The 27,825-nt window shown below is 36.7% G+C and overlaps 1 protein-coding gene and 1 long non-coding RNA gene across 10 annotated transcripts in view; one reads left to right on the top strand and one right to left on the bottom strand.

The window, feature by feature from the left end:
* The window catches only part of GREB1L (GREB1 like retinoic acid receptor coactivator), a 257,946-nt gene that overhangs the window by 29,594 nt on the left and 200,527 nt on the right, over nucleotides 1–27,825 (bottom strand). For all 9 annotated transcript variants that reach the window (XM_074340250.2, XM_074340251.2, XM_074340246.2 and 6 more), the window contains 3 exons: nucleotides 12,254–12,434; nucleotides 10,215–10,407; nucleotides 2,194–2,327 (listed from right to left, as the gene is read on the bottom strand). In XM_074340250.2, the coding sequence (XP_074196351.1) occupies nucleotides 2,194–2,327; nucleotides 10,215–10,407; nucleotides 12,254–12,434 (508 nt within the window). The remainder of the gene's footprint in view (nucleotides 1–2,193; nucleotides 2,328–10,214; nucleotides 10,408–12,253; nucleotides 12,435–27,825) is intronic.
* LOC109452354 (uncharacterized) lies at nucleotides 154–7,392 on the top strand. Its single transcript, XR_002138129.3, has 3 exons — nucleotides 154–262; nucleotides 350–451; nucleotides 5,913–7,392. It is a non-coding gene; the product is annotated as an uncharacterized LOC109452354 (long non-coding RNA).

Raw genomic sequence — 27,825 nt, 5'->3', positions numbered from 1 at the left:
AGTATTAGACATAAAAAGAGTAATTATTATTACTAATTTGAGATTAGCCTCACAGCAGTAACTGTATCTTCCCACAAAATGTGCCTTGGTGCTGGAGAAAACTTGGAGCTGGAGAAATAGCACCCCCTAGTGGTGTAGCCTCCTATCACCTGAGCCCTGCTCAGGAAAGGGAGCCTGGCAAGGAGCTGGAGTGTCCTGGCTTCCCTCAAACGCCCATAGTTACAGCACTACCCTCACCTCAACCCCCCGCCTGGACTACCAGGTAAGAGGATCACTTTGTTCAACTTGGCAGTTTTTACAATTACAGGGCAGGCAGAAAATAAATCTCTCATCATGTGCTATTCCTCAGAAAGCCGGGCTTGCTGATAAAATGAGCACAAATGCGCGAAGAGGACCCACTTGCAGGCATAAAGAGGTCCTGGTCAAGAAAGTAGGCACTGGGAAAATGAGGGTGAGTTTGTGAACTGTCTTTCTGGTTGCCAGCTGGTAGCACATGCAGTAGCCTAGCAGCTGGTAAGCCAATGAAGGATTTCACCTTTGTCCCACTTTATAATTCTATTTAAAGTAAAACAAGTGGTTCACTGTCCTTTCACAGAAAAGCCCAGTTTCAAATACCAACTAGGGTCATCAAGTGAATCGTGTGGTTTTGAAGTACTTCAGAGTTGGAAAGGATCATAGATTCCCTGGATTCTGACCACTCCACCTTCTCATAGGAGAATGAGTTAAGGGGCTGAGAGGAATTCAGCTACTTGCCTAAGATCATGCAACTGCTCAGGGACAGAGCGGGGTCTAGATTTCACTCAGGTCTCTGACAATGTCTTCTTACATTGCGAGGATTCAGTAGATTGGGGAAAAGTGAAGAAGTCCTTAGGTTCAATCAGTCCTCGGCCCGTCCCTTCAAGTGTTCAATAAATCATAGCTATTATTAGCCTGGGGGAACTGGGTTGGGGGAAGTAAGCACAGATGATCCATGTTTAAAGCTCAATGTTTTTTGCTGGGCCATGTAGGAAAACCAAAGTTAGAACAAACGATTACTTTGATATATAAGTGTTTAGATTTCACATTCTGAAAGAAACATGAACATAGAAGTGAATAATTTTTCCAATCTATTGTTCGCATTAGACTGTAACTGTAGTTTTGTATTACCAAAGCTGTAATAGAAATTGATGGGATCATCCATTAAAATACCAGTTATGAATCTCTGATGTTACTGGAAGGAAAGATACATTCCAAGCTGGCAGATGGAACGGGTGGGTGGGAAACACTTAAAGGGAAGACACATGGGCTGATTTTGGAAATCTAAGCTCACATGTGCTGTGACAGGATTAATGCCAGTGTCAGTTAAGTCCTCAAATCCAACAGCTGCAAAAATATAAAATCCTACTCCTGACGCAGCATTATAATTTGCTGGGTAAGATGCACCCACCTGTCCTCGTTTTTAATTCTCTTTCTTTTTTCTTAGCAAAGTTACATGGCAGGTTGTTACATAGACGGCTTGTGATGGACTGGAGCCAGTTTTAACTACAACTGGTGCCCCATCATTGGATGAGCAGACAGAATATCGTTGGGGAGGGCAGGGAGGGACTTCTACTAGGTCAGGCAAATTCTAATGCTTCTCCCTACTCTTTGAGTCCATGATTCAAGATCAGAGAGGAAAATACAGGAAAACCCTTTACTCTTCCAGAGTTTGACCTGGAACTGGGGGATAAAAAGAAGGCAGAGAAGAGAGAAGCGCCATGATACTTCACTCCCAAGGTTGGGGACTGGAGAACGGACACTAGGAACTGAAATCGCTTAAATGATCTGATTGTGCCTTAATTTTCTCCAGCCTACACTTCAAATCTCTCATAGTCAAGTTTAGTTTTTACCAGGCCATTGAAGGGTATTTGCCTGTGGAGGACAGAGGAGAAAAAAGGGAACAATGTAAAAGCGTGAAGCATGCTTGGGAGATGATTCGGGGCATGGAAAGTGGTTCTAAGTCCTACTGTTAGTCACTAGTTTCCTTTGTTGGTCTTGGATGATCATAGAAAACTCATGTGCATAAAAGGTCATCTTAGGAAAGGCTATTTTTATTCTGCCTTCACATGTCAACTGCACAGCCGGGGCTCCACCAAACTCCTGTGACACTAACACAAAGGACTTTGGGCTATTTTAGGTATACAGCTAAGGGAAAGATTGAAGGTTTTTACTTACCTCTCTAAGAGTGTGTTCACCATTTTTTCAAAAGTCTCGTCACATCTCAGAAGTGGGCTTGTGATGCCCCACTGTAGAGACTTACTGTACTCATTCAAGCCGAAGTACAGCTTCTCCTCACAGCTCATGTCCTCCTGATTCAGAACACAGAGCAAAACTCAGTGAGGACAGAAGAAAATATGTCTTGTTTTCTAGGGGGAGAACAAACCCTGTAATAGGTTATTTCTTAGAAAGTTAAAACAATTGTTAATAAACAAGTGGGACTAGAGCAAACTAAAAAACTCCTGCACAGCAAAGGAAACCATTAACACAATGAAAAGGCAACCTACGTAATGGGAGAAAAATATTTATAAATCCTATTATCTGTTAAGGGGTTAATATCCAAAATATATAAAGAACTCACACAACTCAATAGCAGGGGGAAAAAAGAAAAAGAACCCGAACAATCCAACTAAAAACTGGGCAGAGGAACTGAAAATTTTCTAAAGAAGACATATGAATGGCCAACAGGTACATGAACAGATGCTCAACATCACTCATCATCAGGGAAATCAAATCAAAACCACAATGAGATATCACCTCCACCTGTTAGAATGACTATTATAGAAAAAAACAAAAAAACAATAACAAGTGTTGGTGAGGATGTGGAGAATAGGGAACCCATGTGCCCTATTGGTGGGAATGTAAATTGATGCAGCCACTATGGAAAACAGTATGGAGGTTCCTCAAGAAATTAAAAGCATAGCTACCATATGATCCAGCAATTCCACTTCTGGGTACATATTCAAAGGAAATGAAAATAATATATTGAAGAGACATCTGAACTTCCATCTTCACTCTTCACTGCAACATTATTCACAATAACCAAGACATGGAAACAACCTAAGTGTCCATCATGGATGAATGAATAAAGATACATATATATGTTTGTATATGTATGCATATATATGAATATTATTCAGCCATGAAAAAGGACATCCTACCATCTGTGATAACGTGGATGGACCTTGAGGGCATTATGCTAAGTGAAATAAGTTAGACAGAGAAAGACAAATAATGTATTTTACAACCTATGTGTGGAATCTGAAAAAAAGAAAAAAAAGAAAAACCCAACCAACTCAAACCCATAGAAACAGAGTAGAATAGTGGCTGCTAGGGGCTAGAGGGCTGGGGAAATAGGGAGAGGTTGGTAATAGGGTACAATCTTGCAGGTATAACATGAATAAGGCTTGAGGTTCTAATATATAACATGGTGACTACAGTTGAGAACACTATATTATACAATTGAAATTTGCTAAGCAAGTAGAAGTTAAATATTGTTATAAAATATGTGTAAATAGTGAGGGATGTGTTAATTAACTAGATGGGAGGAAATCCTTTCATAATATATACATATATCAAATCATCACAATGTACACTTTAAGTATCTTACAGTTTTGTTAATTATACCTCAATAAAGCAGATAAAAATGTTTCATTATATAATCTGTTACTAACGCTAAAATAATCTCTGAGGCATAACTGAATTTTTTTTTTAGTTCAAATAAACTTAATATGTTAATAGTGGAATGTTGACATTGCTATCTTAGGACAGAGGGTAACTACATAGATTGACTTATTTTCTCTTTCTTTTGTTCAGACATTTTCAGAGGAATCACATTTTTTAGGCTGGTACCATCACAAGGTCCGATTTTTTTCCCCCTCTCAAAGCAGATCTCTCTATACTGATACATATGCTATCTATAGAACTCTCTGGAGATCGACAAACTGAAAAACTCAATTACAGAAAACTTTTCTGGTATCATTTAATGATGATAATTCATAAAAGTTTATTCTTTTACAAACGAAATTTATTTTAAAAGTAGAATATACACTTTTCCACCTTCTTAAACACAATGCACAGTATTTATCCCCCTTTTTGATGACTCAGTCATCACTATGGAAATGAATAACTATTTTGGGATGTGACACAGATTCCCTCAGAGGATCCTGAGATATCTGACAAGCCGCTTGTCCTTAAACTCAGCAGCCCCAGAATACTCAATAAGCTTTTTGAGTTCATGTATCTGGTGGTTTTTTTTTCTTTCCTCTTTTGTACATAACTTTTCCACAGTCATTTCTTCCTGTTATGTTTGTTGCCTGTGCATTTTCATCTCACATTTATTTGTTATTTATTATGTGTTGACATTTTTCTTTAAACACCCTCCAACTCATTTCATAAAGGTAATACAGCAACTTAAAATGTGTAAGATAAAAATGAATTAGGCAATAAGAGGAAGAAAAAGCAAGGATAAGAGAAATAAGATTGGGCCAGGAATAAAATTAGTTCTCTCAAAAATACATATCAGAAATATCTGCATGTTTTGTTAGAAGTCGGCTACAAATATGGTTCTGAGTTTTTTAGTAACCAACCCATCCAAAGAGATGAGCAATTGTGTGATTTATAAGGTCTATAAGATAAAAATAAAGTACTATTTAATTGACACTTTTTAATTTTTTGAGGTCCCCCAAACTAGGAATTCTGCTTCTTGAAACAGGGTCTTTTTTGAGAGTAAATATGCTTTATTTATGTTCTTACAAATAAAGACCTGAAAATGTTCTTAGAAATCCCAGAACCTTAGAGCACAGATTGAGTGACATCTATTGTTTATTTGTTTGCTTGTTTTATGCTAAGTTCTTGGCTGTGTTCTAGATAATTATGTCAAATAAGTCATTTAGGATGAAAAAAGTCATTCATCTGAGTTTTTCTCCTTATCTGGAGCTGGCACAGAGTTAGTGGAAAAGTTTTATTTCGTATGAGCTTGATCTTTAAACTCCTTCTCATCCTTGGTCTTGTTTCTTTGGGAAAATATAAAATCCTCCTCCAAGCCTGCTCCTTTTCCTGATGCAGCATTTTAACTTGCTGGTTAGGATATATCCACCTATTCTCATTTTTCTTTCTCTTTCTTTTTTCTAAGCAAAATTATAGGACAGGTTGTTAAATGATGGCTTGTGATCAACTGGAGCCAGTATGCGTTTTAAGAATCAGGGCTCCTAAAGCTAAGAATTAGAAGTGAATAGTTTCACCAATTTGTTTTGTTTACATTAAACTGTAACTATAGTTTGTATTACAAAAGTTGTCATAGAAGTTAAGGGGACCATCCTTTAAAATATGAGTTATGAAACTCTGAATAACGTTACTCTAAAGAGACATGATCATGCTAAGGAAAGTAAGTCAGATGAAAAAAGTCAAGAGTCATGATTTCAGTCATAGGTGGTATATAAAACTGAAAGCACAAATGAACAACTAAGACAAGCAAATACTTATAGACACAGACAATGGTATAGTGGTTACCAGAAGGAAAATGGGATGGGGGAGGTAGAAGAAGATAAAAGGGGGTCAAATATATGGTGATGGAAGGAGACTTCATTTTGGGTGGTGAACATGCAATGCAATATATAGATGACGTATTATAGAATTGTATACTTGAAACGTATATAATTTTATTAACCAATGTCACTCCAATAAATTTAATAAAATTTAAAAAATTAAATAATAAAGAAACATATATCACCAAGTATCACAAATCATAAAATGATTTAGTGAAGCCTTATGTCTTTGGGGAAAATGTTCCATCTCTTTTAAAAAAATTCCTCCCCCCTCCAAAAGTCCTGTCTGTGCAGTGACCCCACGCTGCAACTCTCCCTGTGTTTTCACTGCTGTCTCTGCTTTTCCTCCAGCCAAACACTCTGCTGTATGGACACTATTCCCTGGAAGGTCACCAAGGACTCCTGAAGCCAAATCCAGTGGCATTACGTGTCAGTCCTCAGCCTCACTGCCCTCGTGGAAGTTTTCTTCATTATTTTCTTCCATAGTTTTATCCACACAAGCTGCTTCAGTGATGACTGTTTTGAAAAATTATTCCAAATCCTCACTATAAAACCCCACTCCAAACTCCAACTTTGCATGTGCAGTGGTGCACTCACTTCAGTCTTAGCTCATTAAGATCCGTCTCATCTGCCCTCCATGATCAATCTTCCTCCTGACTTCTTAACTAAAGGCAGCGCCTCAAGTATCTCTGACTCTTCCCTCTTCCTCAATAAACAAATCCTAGAAAAGTTACTATTTCTTCCATTCTTTTTTATTGTCAAGACCATTATTCTGAATTCAGGTATTTGTCAATTCTAACCCGAATTATCAGAGAAGTCAGATGACTGACCTCCCCATTTCTATCCATGCTGATTTAGCCTCTATAGTTAATGAACTGCCTTAAAATGCAGCCTGTCAATATCTTCTAAAACTGAACAAATTTGTACCCTATGACCCATCCATTACACTCCCAGATATACACCAAACAGAAATGCATACATATGTCTACTAAAAGGCACGTGCTAGCATGTTTCTAGCAGCACTGTTTGAAATAAATGAATAGGATGAATTGATGAATTGTGGTGGAGTCACTCAGTATAATCTATATACAGCAATAAGAATGAATGTTTTATGACTCATGCAAAGTATAGAAGAATCTCACAAATAATGTTGAGCAAAAGAAGCCAGATACAAAAGAGTGTATACTGCATGACTCCATTTATATAAAGTTCAAAACCGGGCAAACCAAACCTATGGTGTAAGAGGCCAGAGAGTGTTGCCCTTTGGTAGGGGAGTGCCCGGCTTCTGGGGTGGTGGTAATGTCCCATTTCTTCATCTTGGTGCTGGTCCCATGGGTGTTTTCAGTTTGTGAAAATTCACTGAGCTGTACATTTACATTGTTAATATAAAAAAATTAAAGAAATATGTATATTCTGATATTTCCAATAATACTATCCCTTTGATAAAAAAATGTTAATGCCTGTGTAATAAGTGTACACTTTGCCAGCCTGGCACTCGGTGCCTCCATATGTATATTTCCAGGTTTCTTTCCATCCCACTAAGTCGTCTCTGAAAAAAGCTGGTGTTTCCTCCTCCTGTGGCTCCGCGCAAGCTGTCTGCTGCCTGGAGCGGCTGCTCCCCGTCTGTGCGCTCTGTCCTCCCCCTGTTCCAAAGCCCATCTTCAGTGCTCTCTCCTCCGTGTCACCTGTGAAATGAATGGGACTTCTTCCTCCTTTCAACTCCCAGAGCATTTCGGTGTTTTGAAATTGTCTTATTCTATTTTGGTTTTGTTTAATGGGTTTTTTTGTGGGTTTTTTTTTGACAAATAAAAATTGTACGTATTTAAGGTTATACAACTTGATTTTTTTCTTTTTTTTTAATGAGATATAATTGACATATAATATATTAATTTCAGGTATACAACATAATGATTGGATATATGTATATATTGTGATTTGATATATATATAGTGAAATGATCACAATAACATCACTATACATAGCTACAATTTCTTTTTCTTGTGATGTGAACTTTTAAGATCTACTCTCTTAGCAACTTCCAAATATACCATACAGTACTGTTAACTATAGTCACCATACATTATATTACATTACGTCACCAGGACTTATTTATAAATAAAAGTTTGTACCTTTTGACCACCTTCAACCATTTTGCCCACCCCCCACCCCGGCCTCTGGCAGTCACCAATCTGTGTTCTCTGTCTGTGTCTTAGTCTACTTTGGATAAGAGTGACTTTGATGTGCACTTGCTTTGTCCTCTAAATCATCAGCTCTCTGCGTGTTCTTGGAAAGCTGACACAAGCTGAAAGTGCTTAATGATATTTTTTGAGTTGAATTTCTTTGCTTTTCCCAATTACTCCTTCTTTAGGACACTGGCATTAGGATAACTAAAGGAGGCTAATTGGTAGGAGCTTCTCCCCTAAATGGCTAAAGGTGTTGTTATAAATTAGATTCCATGTTTTTACCTTTCTCTTTACCATCTTAATTTCATAGGAATGATTAAAAAAACAACACTTTAATTAGAGTATAATAACTCTCCATCTTTCAATTATTTTGAATATAATCCTGGGTATCATATCTTTAATCCATAAATACTTCACTAGATAGCTCTAAGATAAGAACTTTAAAAAAATATAACCACAATACCATTATTATTATACCTAAAAAATTAACCACAATCCACAAAAACGACTGTTAATGAAAATCATTTTAAGACTCTTTGTCTTATTACTTCATGTCAGGAGAAGATAAAGGGCAGAAGCTGAGTCCTTCTTCCTATCATGGGTGTGATCCCTCTGGAAAGACTGAAGTAACAAGGTAAATTAGGATAGTTCTCTTTTCCCTGCAACAATGTATTGAAACTTCACATTTCGCAGGAGAACTATCTGTTGGATTAAAAAACAATTTTTCCTTTCCTCAGTTCTATTGGCAATCCATTCTGTGTCAGGCAACTCCTTGGGAAGCCCACAGTTTAGCAGCCCTACACTGGAGCAGCAAAGGAACTGTGGTAGCCTCTTGTCTCACCCATGACTTGACCACCCAGTTAATGGACGGAGCTGAGATGGAAAAGATACCAACAAAGTAAAAGCTCAAAGCAGCCTGGGTGTGATAGTGAACACACGAGGTAGTTCTCATAAGGGAGAAACTGTTGACACCCAGGCGAGTCACTGACCTGAGCTTGCTTTACTGCAAAGAACAAGCCAATACTCAGAGAAGAGCCAAGTCAGGGAAACTGACCTACTTCATGTCAGAATAAAATGCATTGGATTCATAAAATAATAGTCATTCTTGTGTAAGACATTTCTGGCATATTTTACTTAAACCTGTTTATTTAAAAATATCCAACATGTTCAATGTTTTAAAATGAAGGATCCATTGCTTACTGGTTAATATTTTTTTTTTTTATGAAACTCTTATTTCTTTTCTTTGATAATATATTTAGCATACAGTTTATAGGTGATAGAAAATATTTTTCAGGTATTAGAGATTGGAGCCAAAAAATATAAAGACTTGAATATGTACAATGTTGCCAAATCTATTCTTAACTCATTAAACGCTACTACTAAGTAAACTAACGGTACCATCATCCTGTTTCAACCTGAAATATGTGAGAACTGATTAAAAGGAAAGATCCAGTTCCTGGGGAGAATGAAATAATTAACAGTGATACAGATCACTAAGACTAAAACATGACAGAGAAGCCAGCCAAGAGGACAATGAAATTTCCAGGTCTCAGATTGAAATTAATCAGTTAAAGTCACAAAGATAAGTTAGGGTATTAATGATATAGTCAGATAACATCACATTTTGGGGGGACAACTATATAGGATGGATAATTTTGTATCTACATGGTAACCAAAAAAGAACCACCTAATCAAATGTATATACGGGTCTGACAATTAAGTTCATGAACTTGTTACAACGATGTTGCTAACCTTTTTTGATATTAGAGGGATTATTCATTATGAATTCGTACCAACTGGACAAACAGTTAACGAAGTTGACTATTTGGAAGTGCTGAAAAGGCTGCGTGAAAAAGTTAAATGACCTGAACTTTTCGTCAACAATTCATGGCTCTTGCATCATGACAACGCACCAGCTCACACAGCACTGTCTGTGAGGGAGTTTTTAGCCAGTAAACAAATAACTATTAGAACACCCTCCCTACTCATCTGATCTGGCCCCCAATGACTTCTTTCTTTACCTGAAGATAAAGGACATATTGAAAGGAAGACATTTTGATGACTTTCAGGACATCAAGGGTAATACAATGACAGATCTGATGGCCATTCCAGAAAGAGTTCCCAAATTGCTTTGAAGGGTGGACTAGGTGCTGGCATCAGTGCATAGATTCCCAAGGGGAGTACTTTGAAGGTGACCATAGTGATATTCAGTCATGAGGTATGTAGCACTTTTTCTAGAATGAGTTCGCAAACTTAATTGTCAGAACTCTGTTCTTGAAGGACACTGCTCTAGTTTTTGGTCTTATGATAACTGTAATTCTATGAAACTTTTAGAAGATAAATCATTATGTTAGTTAGATTTTTTAACTCCTGTGCTCCATTTTACAAAGCCATGACCATCTTTCATCACAAGATTCTGCACTGGGGAACTAAGAACATCACTGTATCAGAGAGTAGAACAGAGACTCACCATGCTGTCCAGCTGTATCCAGTGAACCTCATTGCTGGAGCTGATTCGGGACTGTTGGGTCTGTAGAGTGTATGGGAAGGAGCTAACCTGGAGGACCAGGAGGTTGAAAGCTTCCAGAACTTCTCTGCAATTAATGACTCTATCAGCCAATCCATGACTAGGTTCACCATGTGATAAAGAGCCCGAAATGACACTGTAAAAATATTGAAAGTCACATTAAATTTCCTAATTTAACTGATGAAACTCAGAAGCAGATATCAAAATGGAGGTAATGTTTTGGCTCTTATCTTTCTAGTTCTTTTTAATTGGGATGACTTTAAAATAAACAAACAACAAACTTTAATTAGAATGTAATACCTCCCCATCCTTCAATTATTTTGAAAACAATCCTGGGTGTCACATCTTTCATCCATAAGCACTTCACTAGCTAGCTCTAAGAACTCTTTAAAAAATACAACCATAATACCATTATTATACCTAAAAAATTAACTGCAATCCACAGGAATGGATGTGCAGATTTGGAAGAGAACAATTGATTTTGGAAGGCCAAAATTACACTCCTTCCCCATTTCAGACAGATTTCAGGGATTTTTTTTTTTTCTTTTTCAGTTTGCACCTGCTAGATATACCTCAAAGTGTAAATCCAATGATCCAAGCCAAGGATATCTAAATCTGTAGTTGAGATGGATCACTTTAGTTTGAAAGCTTACCTGAATGAGGGAGCTTCTCCGTCCAAACATGATGCTCATCACCATGCAACGATCTGAACCTCCAAAGAGAGGCCCCAAGTCTGCGTGTGATCCTCGCTATATTAACACCCCTCTCCTTCCTCCCTCGAGGCTGCTAGACTGTGCTGAGGACTCCTCCTACCCCCTTCCCCATGACCAACATTTTCATATCTCTGAATCATTTTTAGTTGTGTTCAATTTTGGTGTACCAGGTGGCCACGCAACTGCAAACCCAAATATATATGCCCTGGGGAATTAAATATAAAGAGATCCAAAGCATAATCCTCAGAGCTATTTCCCCAAACTTTCAAAGACTAGATATACAAGGTCAGTGAGCTATTTCTGCTTATAGAATACTAGCAGTAACTGAAGAGGATGTGGGCAAAATTTCTTTCCTTTTTCTTTCTTCCTTTCCTCGCTCCCTCTTTCTCCTCCCCTTTCTCCCTCCCTCCCTCCCTGCTTTCCTCCCTCCCAGCCTTCCTGAAAAATCTAACTAGTTAGTTATGCAAGATTTTACTTATACCTACATATAGCTCTAGATTTTAGATTATGGAGTGCCAAACATGTTCTGGCTTCCAAACAAGTGCTTTTGCGATTCTGACATTTCTACTAAAGACCCAAACGCTTCCAGATTCCTAACCTCATTGTGTCCTGAAGAAAATAAAATCTATAAGTACTTGATGATATGCAGTACGTGAGGACTACACCCCCCCTTTAAACTATTTGCCCTATTGATCCATAGGAGCAAAGATAATGCCTATCGGATCATTACTGTAATTTGATCTGGGAGCAAAACTGGCTCCATCATGCCACACTTACTGTTCTTTCTTTATAAGCCCACCGAGAGATGGCATCTCTACTGCTGTTAAAGGTGAGAGAAGAGCGAAAGGCAAGGAAAAAGAGAAACAGCAGGAAAGGAAGCAAGAGAAGAGAAGGAATAAAGAAAAAAGGAAAAGAACTGGGGAGGAGGAATGGTGGTGGAAAGCAAAGCAAATGGCCCTTCTGGGAGCTCATTAACCTCAACCACCTTGTTGCCACTCTTTCTTTGAAACAGTTGAGTTCCCCAATATGCTTAAGATCATATTTGTAACAGGAATGTGTAAATTCACCACAGTATATTTAAAACAAAATCAACATTAAAGCGGTAAGAAAAAATGAAAGCGCATGGAAAGGGTAGGAATAAGTTATCAATAAGAAGGTGCCAAATGCTAGGGTCCCTGGGTTTTCAAATTATCACCTTTTAAATTATTTATTACATAACCACTGCTGCTGTAGAAGAAATACTGTATTTGCTCACTCTGAAGCAATCACCTCGTTAGTTCCACATGGCAGTTGTCATGAACTAGCACAAACAGTGTGTATGGGTTTTGTTTCACTCTTCTCATGAAAACTTCAAACTTGGTTTGAATCTCATTGTCTAGACGAACAACATATTTCTCTGCTCTCTGATAAGCTGTCCCATTTTCCTCCAGACCCAAGTCTACAAGGACACCTGCCAAGAAGAAAAAAAGAGTTTACATTTTTATATACATATATAAATGAGGTAAACTTCAGTTCAATGTCAACTGATACTGGGTACTAATCATATAGAGGTTTACAGAGCATATATTTTTCTTTTTTCGTATTCCCCACCACAATTTTGAGGAGGAAATATCAGATTTCCTTTTCTTTAGAACATCCCACCCCACCCCCACACCTCACACAAATGACAACAGAGAACAATCTAGTACAGTAAGTAGAAGCAGTAGAATATATGAGACCTCTGTTGATTAAATTCTATTTATATATGAGATGCTGTTGCTAACAGCTTCTACAGGCCACTCAGAAAAGCAAAAATCTTCGAGCTACTGCTCTTGGCTAAATTAACATAATCACAGACTTCCTTACCGCAAATTTAGCAATAAAACATATAAAAAGGAAAAATGTGATGTCCAAAAATACCACAACTAGCTTATACGGTTTTTTAGTTAGTACCCTGTTTCCCCGAAAATAAGACCTAGCCGGACAATCAGCTCTAATGCGTCTTTTGGAGCAACAATTAATATAAGACCCAGTCTAATTTTATTATAAGACTGGGTGTAATGTAATGTAATGTAATGTAATGTAATGTAATGTAATGTAATGTAATGTAATGTAATATAATATAATATAGTACCGGGTCTTATATTAATTTTTGCTCCAAAAGACGCATTAGAGCTGATTGCCTGGCTAGGTCTTATTTTTTGGGGAACAGTATTTTACTCATCTTTATACAATGACATTCTGCACAGTACCTAGAGTATGGGAAGCCCTCAATGAATGTTGAATTATGTACCAAATTAATAAAATAAACTAAATTACTCAAGATTCATATATTCTCAAAATGTTAGAAACTGTGAAACTTTAGTACTATATCATTATTTCTGTCTATAATAAAATTACTTCTCCATATAAACATCTAACATAGTTCTAGGCACATGAAACTGTTGTTCAGATCATTAATTAAAACCCCAAATCCTCCTTTAAAATGAAGAGACAAAATAGTAATTATGTGAGGTGAAGTATGTGTTAACTATTGTGGTAAATATATCACAAACAAATCATCACACTGTACACCTTAAGCTGATACAGTGTTATTTGTCAATTGTATCTCGATAAATCTGGGGGGAAAAGCCCAAAGAAAATAAGGGCACACAACCCCCTCCCCTCAAGACACTTAGCTTCATGGAGGGAAGGCTATGCCCTCTGGGATGAGACATGCCTTATGACTCAAGTCCACAGCCCTATAAGCAGGAGAAGGAACCAGAAGACTGACTTGGCGGTTAGGTATGTAACATTTGGGGGTTAGATATGGTCCTTGAGGACCAGCCTTCGAGGGCTGAAGGATATCTATTAGAATCCACTACCAACCACACCTACCAGTCCCAACCATGTGAAAAAAGAAATTAAGAAAACAAATTTTAAAAATAAAACAAAGAGACTTGAATTATGCCGACTTAGTTTTATTTATCTAGGTTTTCTTTTAACGTAAAACTTAGATCAGTTAACAACCATGTGCAATTAACATCCAGATGCTATAATACAAAGAGCTCTACGTGGTATTTTTTTTTAAAAAAAGAAAAACTGTTTTACCATATGAAAAATTCATTCAATAAGGTGAACAGAAGGTAATTTTGCTTTCAAACATTTTTCATTAGGAGACTTTCCTCAGAGGTTGTTTTCAACTTCCATCAAAATGTAGTCAAATGTTGTGAATATTTCCAAAAGCAAGCAATCAAACATTTAATTTGGCAGGCATTCTGATTTTTTTTGAAAGTAGATTGCTTGTAAAACTTATTCAACATTCAACAGTGACTTATTGAGCATATACTATGTATCAGGTACCGTTTTAGATATTGTGCTAGGCCTGGGAATGTAGAGGAGAGCAGGACGAAGATCTTAATCTCATGGAGTTTATGATGGAGAAAATGGGTAATTTTGACAAGTGTCATAATGGGAGACAAAGTACTATGGGTTCAAAGAGGTGAGCAGAGGCATAAAGAGAGGACCTACTTAATCTCGGGGGTTTGTTTCCTTAGCTGTAAAATGGGGAGAATAGAACCAGGTTAAAATCAGTCTATATTTCCTAAGTTTATCCTTAGAAAATAAGCAGTGCAAGTTAAGGGCATCCTAATACCATATTTCCCCCAAAATAAGACCTAACCAGAAAATAAGCACTAGCATGATTTCTTAGGATGCTGGTGATATAAGCTCTACCCCAAAAATAAGCCCCAGTTAAGATCGTCAGCCAGACGGATGCATTTAGTATGTCCATTGCAACACACGATGGACGTACTGAATCATAAAATAATAATATTAATATATAATTAAATATAAATAAATATTATTGACATTAATACTTAAGTGATAATATGTCATAATTAAGTATATGTAAATACCCAAGCGGGTGCCTTTGGACAAGTGTAAACGCCTATGTAAACAGATGAACTCAAGACTTACTGCCGAATGACCTATCGGAGTACAGACACAATGCACGACTAACGTGCGCACTGGATAACAAACAGACGTAGTTGTGTCAAATATGAATCTTCATAATTCAGTAAGTCGTGTGTTGTAACGGATGTACTTAATGCACTCGTGTGAAATAAAGAAGTATTTTCTGAATTTTGGTGTCTACAATTTTTGGTCGCTTTTGTGTGGACCATCATTCTTAACTGTCATCATTTTTGTTGCCACTCCTGTCTCGGAAGTCTTCAATTAACACTTGATTTAATGGTAGATGTAAAGGGAATAATATTTTGACCCCCAGCTAAGATAAGTGAAAAAAGAAAGAGCTATTCCGTCGAGTACAAGAAAGGAATCGTTGAGGACGCCCGAGCCAAGAATCTTACGGCTTTCTGCAAAGAGAAGTTGGATCTCTGAATGGTCCAAAAATGGTGAGCAGAGTACGATAACCTCAGTCAACAGGTAGACAAGGGAAATGCTAAGAAGCGCAAGTGTGGATCAGGATGGCAACCATTATTTCCCAAGCTGGAAGACATCATCTGTGAATGGATTGCTGACAGGAAAGCAAAGGCTTTAGTTGTGCGCAGGGCTGATATTCAAGCATTTGCCTTTGTAATGACACCACAGTTAGAAATATCCCCAGAAGAATTCAAAGCATCACAACACTGGCTGAATGGCTTCCTTCAGCGGTATGAACTGTCTCTAAGATCGACAACATTGTTCAAGCTGGAAGATACTGAAGTTATTAAATGTGCACTTGCATTCAAGTCCTTTGTTAATGGCACCAACTTTTCTAAATACCAACTCCCCAACATGATTGCTATGGATGAAACTGCAGTGTTTATGGGCCAAGGATCTCAAACGACAGTTGATCAGAGGGGTGTCTCATCAATCTGCATTCCTTCCACTGGTTACAAAAGTGCATGTGTTACCTGTATTTTGACTATTCATCTGGATGAAAAGAAAGCCCCACCTCTAATCATCACTAAGGGCAAGAAAGATAAGGTTGAGCATGTTTCGGGTATTTATGTTCTTGAAACCGAAAAAGCCTGGTGCACACAAGCAGTTACAAGGAAGTGGGTCGATTTAATGCTGCCACTTGTTTGCGAGTTGGCTAAAGAGGTCTGCTAGTCTGGGATTCAGCCAGCACTCACTGCGTTAAAGACATGAAGAACTTTCTTGCAGAGAGAAGGATAGATCAAATAATGATTCCCGTAGGAATGATTGCCTATCTCCACTTTGGATATTGCAACAAACAAGCCATTCAAGGACCATTTGTGCATAGAAATCAATGACTACATTGAAAACAGAATGGAGAGAAATCAGCGTGGAAACTTTGTGAAGCCTAGCTTGCAAGAAGTCGTGACTTGGGTGAAAAATTCACGGGATAAAATCACTGACAGCTGTGTTGCCAATGCACTACGAGCAGGCTACGTGGACAAGACGTACTCATTGAAGAAGAGCTCTATTGCTGGATATGAGAGATTGGGGCCAATGGTTCTATAGGAAATGGAGTCGCAAGAAATTCAAGACAGAATTCGGGGTTTGGAGAGTTGACGATGTTCTAGAAGAAAATGATGACATGACTGTTTGAATAAATGTAGATTTTTGTACATGAATAAATGAATAAATGTAGATTGTTGTACATGAAAAAAATAAGAAAATAATCCCCTGAAAATAAGCCCTCATGCACCTTTTGGAGCAAAACTTAATATAAGACCCGGTTTTATTTTTGGGGAAATATGGTATGTAAAGACCAAAATAATTCAAAAAGAGGAAAAATATATTGTGGACAATTGAGAGTTGACTGCATTTCAAAACAAATGAAATAAAGACGTTTGACAGGTCAACTTCATTCATGACCTAACGGAAAGACAAAGTTCCATGAATCTAAGAGGTTGTTCTCTTCAAGACATAACATAGTATATTAGTCCACAACTATACAGCCAGCTGGCTCCGCAGTGATGAATTTGGGTTGGGAGCAGGCACATCAGAAGAAATTGAATGGTTTAATTCTACCTGGGCATTTTTATTAGATGATCCTTACCCTTAAATTCTGTTTTAGCCTTGCTTTTATTTTTAAGTTTGTTTCTTTCCTGGTGATAAAAGTGATAGATACTTATCTTGGAAAAATTGGAAAGTAGACAGATATATTAAAAAAGAAATATTTATCAATAATTCTTTAACTCAAAATAAGCCACTGTGGACATTTTTGTGCATTCCTTCTTGTTTTTGTTTCTATGCATATTGTGCTACCTAGCTCATATTCTGTAATTGTATATCCTGATTTTTTTCACTTATAACTGTAAAATAAGAAACAAAACTATTATTATTTACTAATACATCTCTGTAGAAAACACAAAATAATCTACAGATAAATAAATTAAATTAATAAGAATATAGTTAGGTTGATGGATTCAAAATCAATGTATAAAAATTAGTTGCATTTCCATATACAGCAGCAGTTAGGACATGTATTTTAAAAGACATTTATAATAAAATAAAAAATATTAAGTATCTAGGAATAAATCCTATAAGAGGACACAACAGCTGAATGCAATGTGTGATCCTGGACTGGCTCCTGGAACAGAAAAACGACATTAAGAGAAAGCCTGGTGAGGTCTTTAGCTGACAGTATTGTTCCAGAATTGATTTCCTGTTTGATAATTTACTGTGGTTATATATAAATTGTTAACTTTAAGGGAATCTGATGAAGAGCATACATAAACTCTATTATTTTAAAATAGCTTTATTGAGTTATAGTTCACATACAATTCACCCATTTATAATGCACAATTTGATGGCTTTTAGTATATTACGGAGTTGTACAACAGTCACCACAATCAATTATAGAACATTTTCATGACCTTTAAGTGAAGCCCCATATCATTTAACCATCATCCTTCAGTTCTCCACCTCAGTCCCTCAGCTATAGGCAATCACCCATCTACTTTGTTTCTTTGTAGGTTTATTCTGGAAACTGAATATAAATGGAATCACAGCAATACGCAATCTTGTGTGATGAGCTTCTTTCACTTGGAATAATATTTTCAAGTTTTATTCATATTGTTATCATGCATCAATATTTCATTTATTTTTATTGCTGTATAATATTTCACTGTATGGATATACCACATTTTGTTTATCAGTTGATGGACATTTGGATTGTTGCCACTTTTTGGCTATTATGAATAATGCTGCTATGAACATTTGTGTACAGGTTTTTGTGTGAACATGTTTACACTTCTCTCTCATTTCATACCTACGAGTGGAATTACTGGATCATATGGTAACTCTATGTTTATCCATCAAGGAACTGCAAGATTATTTTCTAAAGTGGCTATGCCATTTACATTCCTATCAGCAATGTATAAGGTTCCAATTTCTCCACATATTCAACAGCACTTGTTATTTTCTGTCTTTTTGGTTATGGCCATCCTAGTGGGCGTGAAGTAGTATTTTACTGTGTTTTTGATTTTCATTTCTCCAACTGTCTAATGATGTAGAGCATCTTTTCATGAACTCATTGGTCATCTGTGTATCTTCTTCGGATAAATGTCTATTCAGAGCCTTTACCCCTATCTTAATAGGGTCGTCTTTTTATGATTGAGTCGTAATAGGTCTTCAGATATTGTAGACACAAGTCCCTTATCAGATATATGATTTGCAAATAATTACTCTCACTTTGTGAGATCTCTTTTCACTTTCTGGTTAGCATTCTTTGAAGCATAAATGTGAAGCATTTGATGGTGTCTAGTTTTTATTGTTTCTGCTTTTGGAGTTGTAGCTACGAAATCAATGCTTAATCAAAGTCACAAAGATTTACATTTTCTTCTAAGAATGTGATAATTTTAGCTCTTACATTTAGGTCTTTGATCTATGTTTAGTTACTTTTTCTTTGTGACGTAGGGGTTTAATGTCATTCTTTTGTATGTGGATATCCAGTTGCCCCAGCACCATTTGTTGAAAAGATTGTTCTTTCCCCATTGAATACTCTTGGCACCCTGGGTGAAATTCAGTTGACTATACACAGGAGGGTTTACTTCTGGAGTCTCTCAATTCTATTCCATTGATCTGTATGTCTGTTCTTATGGCGGTCCCACACTGCCTTGAACACTGTAGCTTTGTATTAAGTTTTAAAATGGGGAAGTGAGAGTCTTCCAACTTTGTGCTTCTTTTTAAAATATTGTTTTGGGTAATCTGGGTCCCTTGAATTTCCGTATGAATTTTAGGATAAGCTTGTCAATTTCTGCAAAGAAGCCAGTTGGGCTTTTGATGGAGAGTGCACTGAATCTGCAGATCAGTTTGGGGAACACTGCCATATTAAAAATATTAATAAGTCTTCCAACTCGTGAACATAGGATGTCTTTGCATTTATTTAGGTCTTCTTTAATTTATTTCAACAATATTTTTCTAGTTTCCAGAGTATGAGTTTTACATTTCTTTTGTCAAATATTTTATTTTTGTTATAAAATAAAATATTTTATTCTTGTTAATGTTATTATAAATGGATTTATTTTCTGTATATCTAAAATTATTTTAAAATAAAAATTGTCTTTAAAAGCATGACCATATCAAATATTTGCAACTGAAACAAATATGTTGCTGGTGGGAGTGTAAATAAAACCATCTTACGGGCGGCTGGGTGGCTCAGTTGGTTAGAGTGCAGTGCTCATAACACCAACGTCGCCGGTTCAATTCCCACATGGGCCTGTGAGCTGCACCCTCCACAACTAGACTGAAAACAATGACTTGACTTGGAGCTGAGCTGTGCCCTCCACAACTAGATTGAAAAACGACATGACTTGGAGATGATGGGTCCTGGAAAAACACACTGTTCCCCAATAAAAATTAAAAATAAAATAACATAAAACCATTTTAGAAAAAAAAATTAGCATTATTTAGCAAAGTTGAAAATGTATATAACCTATGCCCCAACAATTCCACTCCCAGAAAAACTCTTGGATATGTGTACCTGCACTGTTTAAAATAGTGAAAAACTAGAAACAACCCAAATGTCCATCAGTAGTAAAAATGATTTTTCAAAATGTGTAGTATATTCGTATTCAATATTAAACAGCAGTAAAATGAATGAATTATAGCTACCCACAACAACAGCAACAATATCAGGGATGTAAAGTTGAATGTAAAAAGCAAATTAAAGATGAATGCAGAGAGTGTGATTCCACTTACAAAAACGTTTAAAGTATACGAAATTACTTTAAACGTTTAAAGAAACGTTTAAAGAAACGTTTAAAGTATATGAAATTAAATAAATATATTGTTTAGGAGTTATGCATTATGCCAAACTACAAGTAAAATAAAGAAATACTGTGTTTCCCCAAAAATAAGACCTAGCCGTACTATCAGCTCTAATGCGTCCTTTGGAGCAAAAATTACTATAAGACCCGGTCTTATTTTACTTGTAGTAAAATATATAATATATAATATGATATGATATAACATAATATCGGGTCTTATAGTAATTTTTGCTCCAAAAGACGCATTAGAGCTGACTATCCGGTTAGGTCTTATTTGGGAGGAAACACGGTAATAAACACCAATTCAGGATAATGGTTACTTTTGAAAGAAGAGGAATATTAGCATTAGGGAGGGGAAAAGAGCCTTTAATGTTCCTTATTTTGGTGGGTACATGAGTGTTCATTTTGTTGTGATTTTTAATACATTTTATAAATTTTATCTATTCAATATTTAATTTAAAATTTCTTAAAAGGGGGAATGTAAATGTCTATCCATGTTCTAGAAACTATTTGAAAACATTAATAACTATATTAAATTGTATCTGATAGATATATTATCAACGAATAGTAACTATTTTCCCTTCACTTTCTATTTTGAATACAATAGAAAATTGAAAGACTAGTGTAATAAATACCTATATATACAATTAAATTTGTTTTACCAATTGTTAATACTGTGCTACATTTGCTTTTTCTCTTTATTACTTTTTATTTATTGTTGTTGTAGTTGCTATTATTGATGAATAATTTGGAAGTAACATATCATAATATTCACCTATAAATACTTCAATTTATATTTCATAAGAGCAAAGGCATTCTCTTACACAACTACAGTATCATTATAGCTAAGGAATTGAGCTCTAATACACAGCCCACTTTTGAGTTTCACTAATTGTCCCAAAGCTGTGTGTTTTTTTTTGTTTTTGTTTTTTCAGGTCTAGGATCTAATAAAGAATTAAGCACTGCACTTGGTTACCATGTTTCTTTATTCTCCATAATTAAAACAGCCTCCTTCTCTCACCTTTTAAAAAAAAATTATTTTTTTACATTGATATTTTTTAAAATTCAGGCTAATTATTTTGTTGACTGGCACAGAATCTGAATTTTTCTGGAAGTGTCCTTATGATGAGACTTGGGTTAAACATTTTTCATAATTATACCTCATGCATGACATTGTGTATTTCTCCTTACTCATAATGTCAACCTGTCACATAAATGCAGATGGCAAAGTCTGATTATTGATTATGGTTGTGTCTATTGCCAGATCTCTCCATTGTAAAAATACATTTTCCTTTTTGTAAGTTTTAATATGTGGGATGATACTTTGAAACTGCATGAATATTTGTTCCCAAATGACATTTTACTCAACGGTTTTAGTATGACAAGTACTACTGATGATATTTGTTAGAATAAATGATTACATTGGTAGTGCAATATAGGGATTCTCTAGTTCTATAATTTTCCTACATTTATTAGGTGGTACTCTTTTGTAAACAAAGGCTTGCTCCCCCACCCATCACGTCTCCTGCCCCCCCTGTTTTTAGTGTTACTAAGAACTCATGGTTTTAAAAAAAAATCAATAGGTTACAATCCACTGCCATCATTTCTTTTGATACTCAAAATTACCAAATTTGGGCAGTAAAATCCCCTTCAAGCAGGCTGTTATGCTCTTTTGACATGTCCCCATCAATCTTTGAGTACTTTCTCTCTTTCTGGCACAAGTTATTCCTAACTGTTCCCACTTTAGGGCTGGGACAGTGAAGTATGGTATTTATAAGCCAAGATCTGGATGCTAAATGTTCACATTGATACTGAGATGTCACTGTTTTTAAGACCTTTCAGTGGAGAGAGCTAGGAAACATTTAATTTTTTTCAAGTTATGAGTTCATATTTTTATCTCCAATTTAAATCTAAAAGGAATATTTAAAGCTCCCTTTTGTGTGAGAAATCTTGTATTCAACAACATTAAATATTTACCCATTTACTCTATCCTATGATATACACAACATAATTTTAATATCAACACCATTCCCAGCAACATAATGATTAAAATTCAAGATTTATTTGCAATTTTTTTTTGCCCTTAGGATTGTACAATAAAAAAACTGTGTTCAAAAAAGTACTTGAATCAATTATTTTCGGTATGTGATTGTGTTATCAATTTAATATGCAGTCAGGTTCATTTATTTCTGTTTGCATTCAATATTAACTTTCTTTTCCATCAATTTTTTTGAATGTGTAACTTACTTATAAGGATCAAAAGTCAAAACTATATAAAAAGTTATACTCATCCCATCCCTATCTCTTCCATCCTATATAGATAAACTTTTTCACTAGTTTCTGGTTTAGCCTTCATGTTTTATTTTGTTTTTCAAAAATATGCATAGAGGTGTGAAATTTGAAAATGGTCAGAAGTGCTGAGAAATGGCTTTTCTGAGAAAGGTCATTTTTCTGTGTTCTTGAAAATTTATCACAGTTCTATAGGATTAAATAAAAGTTTATATTCCAATAAACCATGAGCAAATCTGTCACATTTTTCCAATCAAGAAAAATTGGACATCAGCAGGGTCCACCTGGGATAGTAATGATGGCACTGAGAGATTCAGGGCTATGTCTATATAAATACTAAATCTTACTTTTGATATGAATGGAAACTTAGGAGGCATCAGTAACTCCTCTTTTTTTATGACATCTTGCAACTTATTGAGTTCTAGAACAAAGCCAGAGGTGGTTGGGAATCACTGTGTTTCCTAAAGGTGATTAATCTGAACCTTGGGGAGCTGCCACAGGTGGTGCCCCACTTGTGTACATCTTCCACAGAAGTAACCAACTCAAAAGGTCCCTGGAGAGAAACTTCTTGGACAGCCAAGGACTCCAAACGTGTAGCCACTGTGCCCCTTTTCTTTACTGAAGGCTACAGAACCCAGTTGGGCTTTAGGAAAATTTGAGCCTTAGCCTGTAGTCTTCTTTATGAGGTTAGAGAAAAATACCATGTCCTCTGAGGCCATTTCTCTAAAAACTTTAAGGAGGAACAGCAACTTTTCAACCATCTAAGGGCCTTGATGGGGTATAAAAACAAGAACACGCACACCACGTCCACAATACCCTTGAGCACCGTGTCAAAGACCTTTCCACAGTAGCTCAAAGTCTGAATGAATGGCCAGACCCCATCACTAGGAACTAACTGTTCTGGATGTCAAGTGAAACTGATAATGATCAGGAAAATCTAGAACGTTCAGGGATCATTAAAGATGATCCGGTCCTCATCAATGCCCCACTACCCTGCCTGTTTATTTGGAGAGAACAATGTTTTCTGGCTTGTACATTCTTATCCCTTGATGCTTTTTAATAAAGAATTTTATTTCTAAATTTTTAATTTCTAATTTTTATTTCTTGTTCTTCTCATCAAGAAGATATCCCAAAGAAAAATAAAACTGTCAGTTTTAGCTGTTCATCTTCATTGTGGATCGAGTTATTAGGTTGGTGCAAAAGTAACTGTGGTTTTTGCAATTATTTTTAACCTTTTAAACCACAATTACTTTTGCACCAACCTAATAATTTCTCCAAAGGTATGGTATGAAAAAATATTCTAATGCTTAAAAGGATATGAAAATCAAGAAAATATTAAAACATGAGACATGCTGAGTTTTTAAGTATTGTGATAATAATGGGTATTCCTTCACCCAGGCAATCTCTTTTCAGCAAATAAATAATCTAGAAATTGAAATCGCTGGTTAAAATTCCTGCTAATTACCCTGAGTGCGCACTGCATAGGTGGTCCTTTTTTCTTCTGGTGGCCCAGCTGGCTTCCTTTTGTCCTTTCAATAGGGGAGAGTTCTTGATCAGGGTTTGGTGAGACCTGTCTCTGTGTGTGTACTACTGTGCTGTTTCTTTGGGTCAAGGAGTGGAGCCACATGAAACCTGCACAGAACAGCATTTTGAACACAGAGATACAACTTCAGATCCCTGTGTGACTGACAGAGAGACCTGATAGATAGACATCTAAGGCCTCCACTCTTGGCCCGGAGTAGGTTCCTGAAACATGGTTTTGATGACTAAATTTGTTTTTGCCAGAGAACTACCCAATCTTAAAGTACTTCTATGCCTTCCTTGTAAAATAGCTTTTAACTTAAAATTCAATTCAACAAAATGTTACAAAAAATTCAGTTCAATAAATATTGACTCATTGTGTGCTGAGACAGGACAGAGATGTTCCCTGAATATTTCATTTTCTAGTTGAAGAGAAAGAACATTAATAAACACACAGCCACAACACGGTGTTGAGTGCCATGGGAGGAGAACTAGTTGCAGGGTACAGGTGAGCACCAGCGCGTGAGCTGAGGAAGAAAGGCTGGGAAACAGTGTGTTTTGGAAGCCAAAGAAACTGCAGTGTTGAAAGGAAGGAATGGAGGTCACCTGTGTTGTCAAGAGTTCAGATAAGGGCTGAAAAGGTCACTGGTAACATTGGTGACAGTCCTGTAAAGGTGGGGGTGGGGAGTGGAGGCCAGTTTCCAGGGTGTTGAGGACCGGCTGGGAGATGAGGAAATGGAGATAACTACCAGCTCTCAGTAAATCTGGCAGTTAACTAGGGAAGGATGAGCTGGAGGGTTAGGTAGGATTAACAGAGGCTTGTTCTATTTTTGAGAGAGTGGGGTAGGTTTAAACAAATAGAATGAGACCCAGGAGAGAAAGAAGTTGAAAGTGTCAATGAGAAAGGAAATAATACTGGGATGCCAAAAAAAAAAAAGTATACACATGACTTATATTCATCTTTTTGTTATCAGTATATATCGAGTATTAGAATTTTAATACAGTTTTTTCCTTTCTTAAAAATGTGTATACAATTTTTTTGGCACCCTCTGTAGTGTGAGTTCCATGAGAAGGAGGAGAAGTGGCAGTTAGAACAAGGTGGGAGAATAAGGCTTAAACTGAGGAGGGCAGCTCTTTCATTGATCAGGAGGAAAGGGAGAAAGATGGATGTGTATCCAGTTAGGTTTCTAGATTTGGGAGGAAGAAGTTTTTATTTGAAGTTTGCTTCTTCTGGAGGTGGGAGCAGAGAGAAGTTTATGGCATGATCATTTGCTAAGAGAGAAGGATGAGGTCAGAATTTTGAGTGAGTGACGTGGAGTCTGCAATCACCACTGTGGAGAATGGGAAAGAGATCCAACTAAAGAACCAAAAAAGAATTTATGATGGTATCAATTGGAAAGATTGAGTCCTGCTCCCACCCCCGCCACAGTGTATGCAGCAAAGGAGTCTGTGGTCTGACACTGAGGATATAAGAATTAATGATTCCAGGATCCAACAGGGTTTGGCTATGACTGAGGAGGAGCCCAAGTGAAGGTGTTTGAGGATAAGGAGCTTAAGGGACTGAGAAGCTACAGTATTGACTGGGTTGCCCACCTGGCTAGGAAGTACCTACAGTTGATGGTAGGTTGGGAGGCAGAGAAGACTGTAAGCCAGGTGCCAACACCTTCTATAAACCAGGGGTGGGCACTGGGCAACTAACTAACTAGTGATGTAGTTGGAAACTGACTTTACGAATGCTAACTTTAGGTACTAGTTCAGCTATATCTGTATGAAGGAATCTCTGGTGTTTCCATATTCCACCTCAGGGCAGAGTGGTTTCCTAATACTTTCTTCCTTGGGATCCCCTTCCCTGCCACCTTTGTCACTGCCCAATAAATACTGTCTTTTTTTCTGCTTAAATTTTAGGTGACTGACTAGGAGGTATAAGGTTTATGAGACCAAGAAAATATATTTTAGAATGTGAAAATGCCTTCCTCCATCTTTTCACTTCCCTTTCTAACCTCCACCACCACCTTGACATTTCCTTACGTCCACTGGGATAGAATAATCTATCTACATCTAGCAGACAAAAATGTCTCTCTGGTTCTTTCATAATCAGGCATGTGTTGAGGCATCACATTTGTGTCATTCCATTGAGCATGATAAACTTCCTTGACTGGATACTGCCAGATGTGCTCCCACTTGCTGGGGGCTCCCACCTACACCATTTGAAAAGCAAGGAGGAGGAAAATATGCAATGCCCCTAATACTTACTGTTTTCATCCCACTCACCTTGAATTGAAAGTGGCTTGTATTTTGATTGCACTGATACCCTAGTATTCTCATTTATAGAATGTGGGGAGTCCTGAATTAAAAGAATTATGCTACAACAACATTTTTTTTTTAATGACACTAAAACAAAAGCATTTCCTGTAGTCTAATCCCTTAAGCTGCTTTTCCACCAATCACTCTAGCAGTTCCAAGTCCATTTTGGGAAAAATTACAAATGTTTAACCCATTTCATTTCCACCCCCCCTCAAGTTCTTTCCACAACCTTTTATTTTGTTTTCATTTTCTCCTTGCCTCCCTTCTTTAATTAGAATGTAGCTGAAGTATCAAGTGCTTTGCCTTAGTGCTGGGTCTGCAGCAACGTGATGGTTTCTATTTTCACCTTTTTCTTCCAGCCACACAAGGGCTGCCAAGGATGTGGCCTTTCTGCCCTGGCTGCTTCTCCCTGCCTGGTGCTTTCGCTGGCAGGCTGGCTGCTGAAATGCTGCCTTTAGGGAAAGGCAAATGGAGGCAGAAAGCAGAGCACTTGAACATTGTTTCTCCCTCTGACTGTCCCTCCTCTTCCTACCTCAAGCCCTCCATTCAAACATTAGTTGAGCACCTGTTGCTCCCAGGCCTGAAAGATGCACCACATCAGGCTTTAGGCAGAGATGAAAAAAACAGTTCTTGTTCCCAAGATACTGCCCTCTGTGACCTTAGGGAAATGAAGCTCTCCTTGATTTACATGACAAATATGAGGACACCGAGTCAGATGATTTCTTGAGAACCTTTTCTGTTTTCATAGCTGCGCTTTTTAAAGAGTTGTTTTAGTGGATAATCTCCTGCTAACTATTTACTCTTCTTTACACACTTATGGTCCTTTCTGTTCTACTTATCAATTATTATGTGTTCCAATAATATGAAGGTATTTAAATATCAAAGCAAATAAATCTTGGTGTTATGGTATGGAATACTATACATGCATCAAGAATGATGCTTACAAAAGCTTCTAATATAGGAAAATGTGCAAACTATAATGTCAGGTGAAAAAACAGACACAGGCTGAGAAGAAAGCCTGGACCACGAGGTATTAAGTCATTTCTTAAGGCCTAGGTTTTAAACAGTGGTTATCCTTGAAAGGTGAGATTATAAATGTTTAAATGTTTCTACCTTGTTTCTTTTATTTTTCAAAATAAAAATATCATAGCTATGTTTTTTCTGTAATAAAAGTGAATACAATTATTTTTAAATATATAGAAGCAATTGTTTTTGCAGCAAAAAATTCAGCATGTAGGGCAAAGCCAGATGTGAATAATTTTTAAAATATGCTTTGCCTTGAATTTTCCAAATTTGTCCATAAAGCTGATTTTTCTGGATTCCAAGCTTATGTAACTAGTCAAATTCTGGTACTTTTCTGAGGAGTGATAATCTTAAAACACTCACTTTCGAAAAATCTGAGTCATTAGGAGAAGGGAAAAAGAAGGACCTATATAATTTCTTCATCAAAAATGCAAGGTTTCATTTAGAGTCTTGCATTTATTAAGAGAGGTGAAAGTACAGGTCATCAAGAGGTTATTTCAG

The sequence above is a fragment of the Rhinolophus sinicus genome, chromosome 4 (genome assembly GCF_057876585.1).
Source record: "Rhinolophus sinicus isolate RSI-liver-muscle chromosome 4, RSI-T2T, whole genome shotgun sequence".
Lineage (NCBI taxonomy): Eukaryota > Metazoa > Chordata > Mammalia > Chiroptera > Rhinolophidae > Rhinolophus > Rhinolophus sinicus.
The sequence above is the reverse complement of the archived record's forward strand: the minus strand, read 5'-3'. Positions and strand labels throughout refer to the sequence as shown.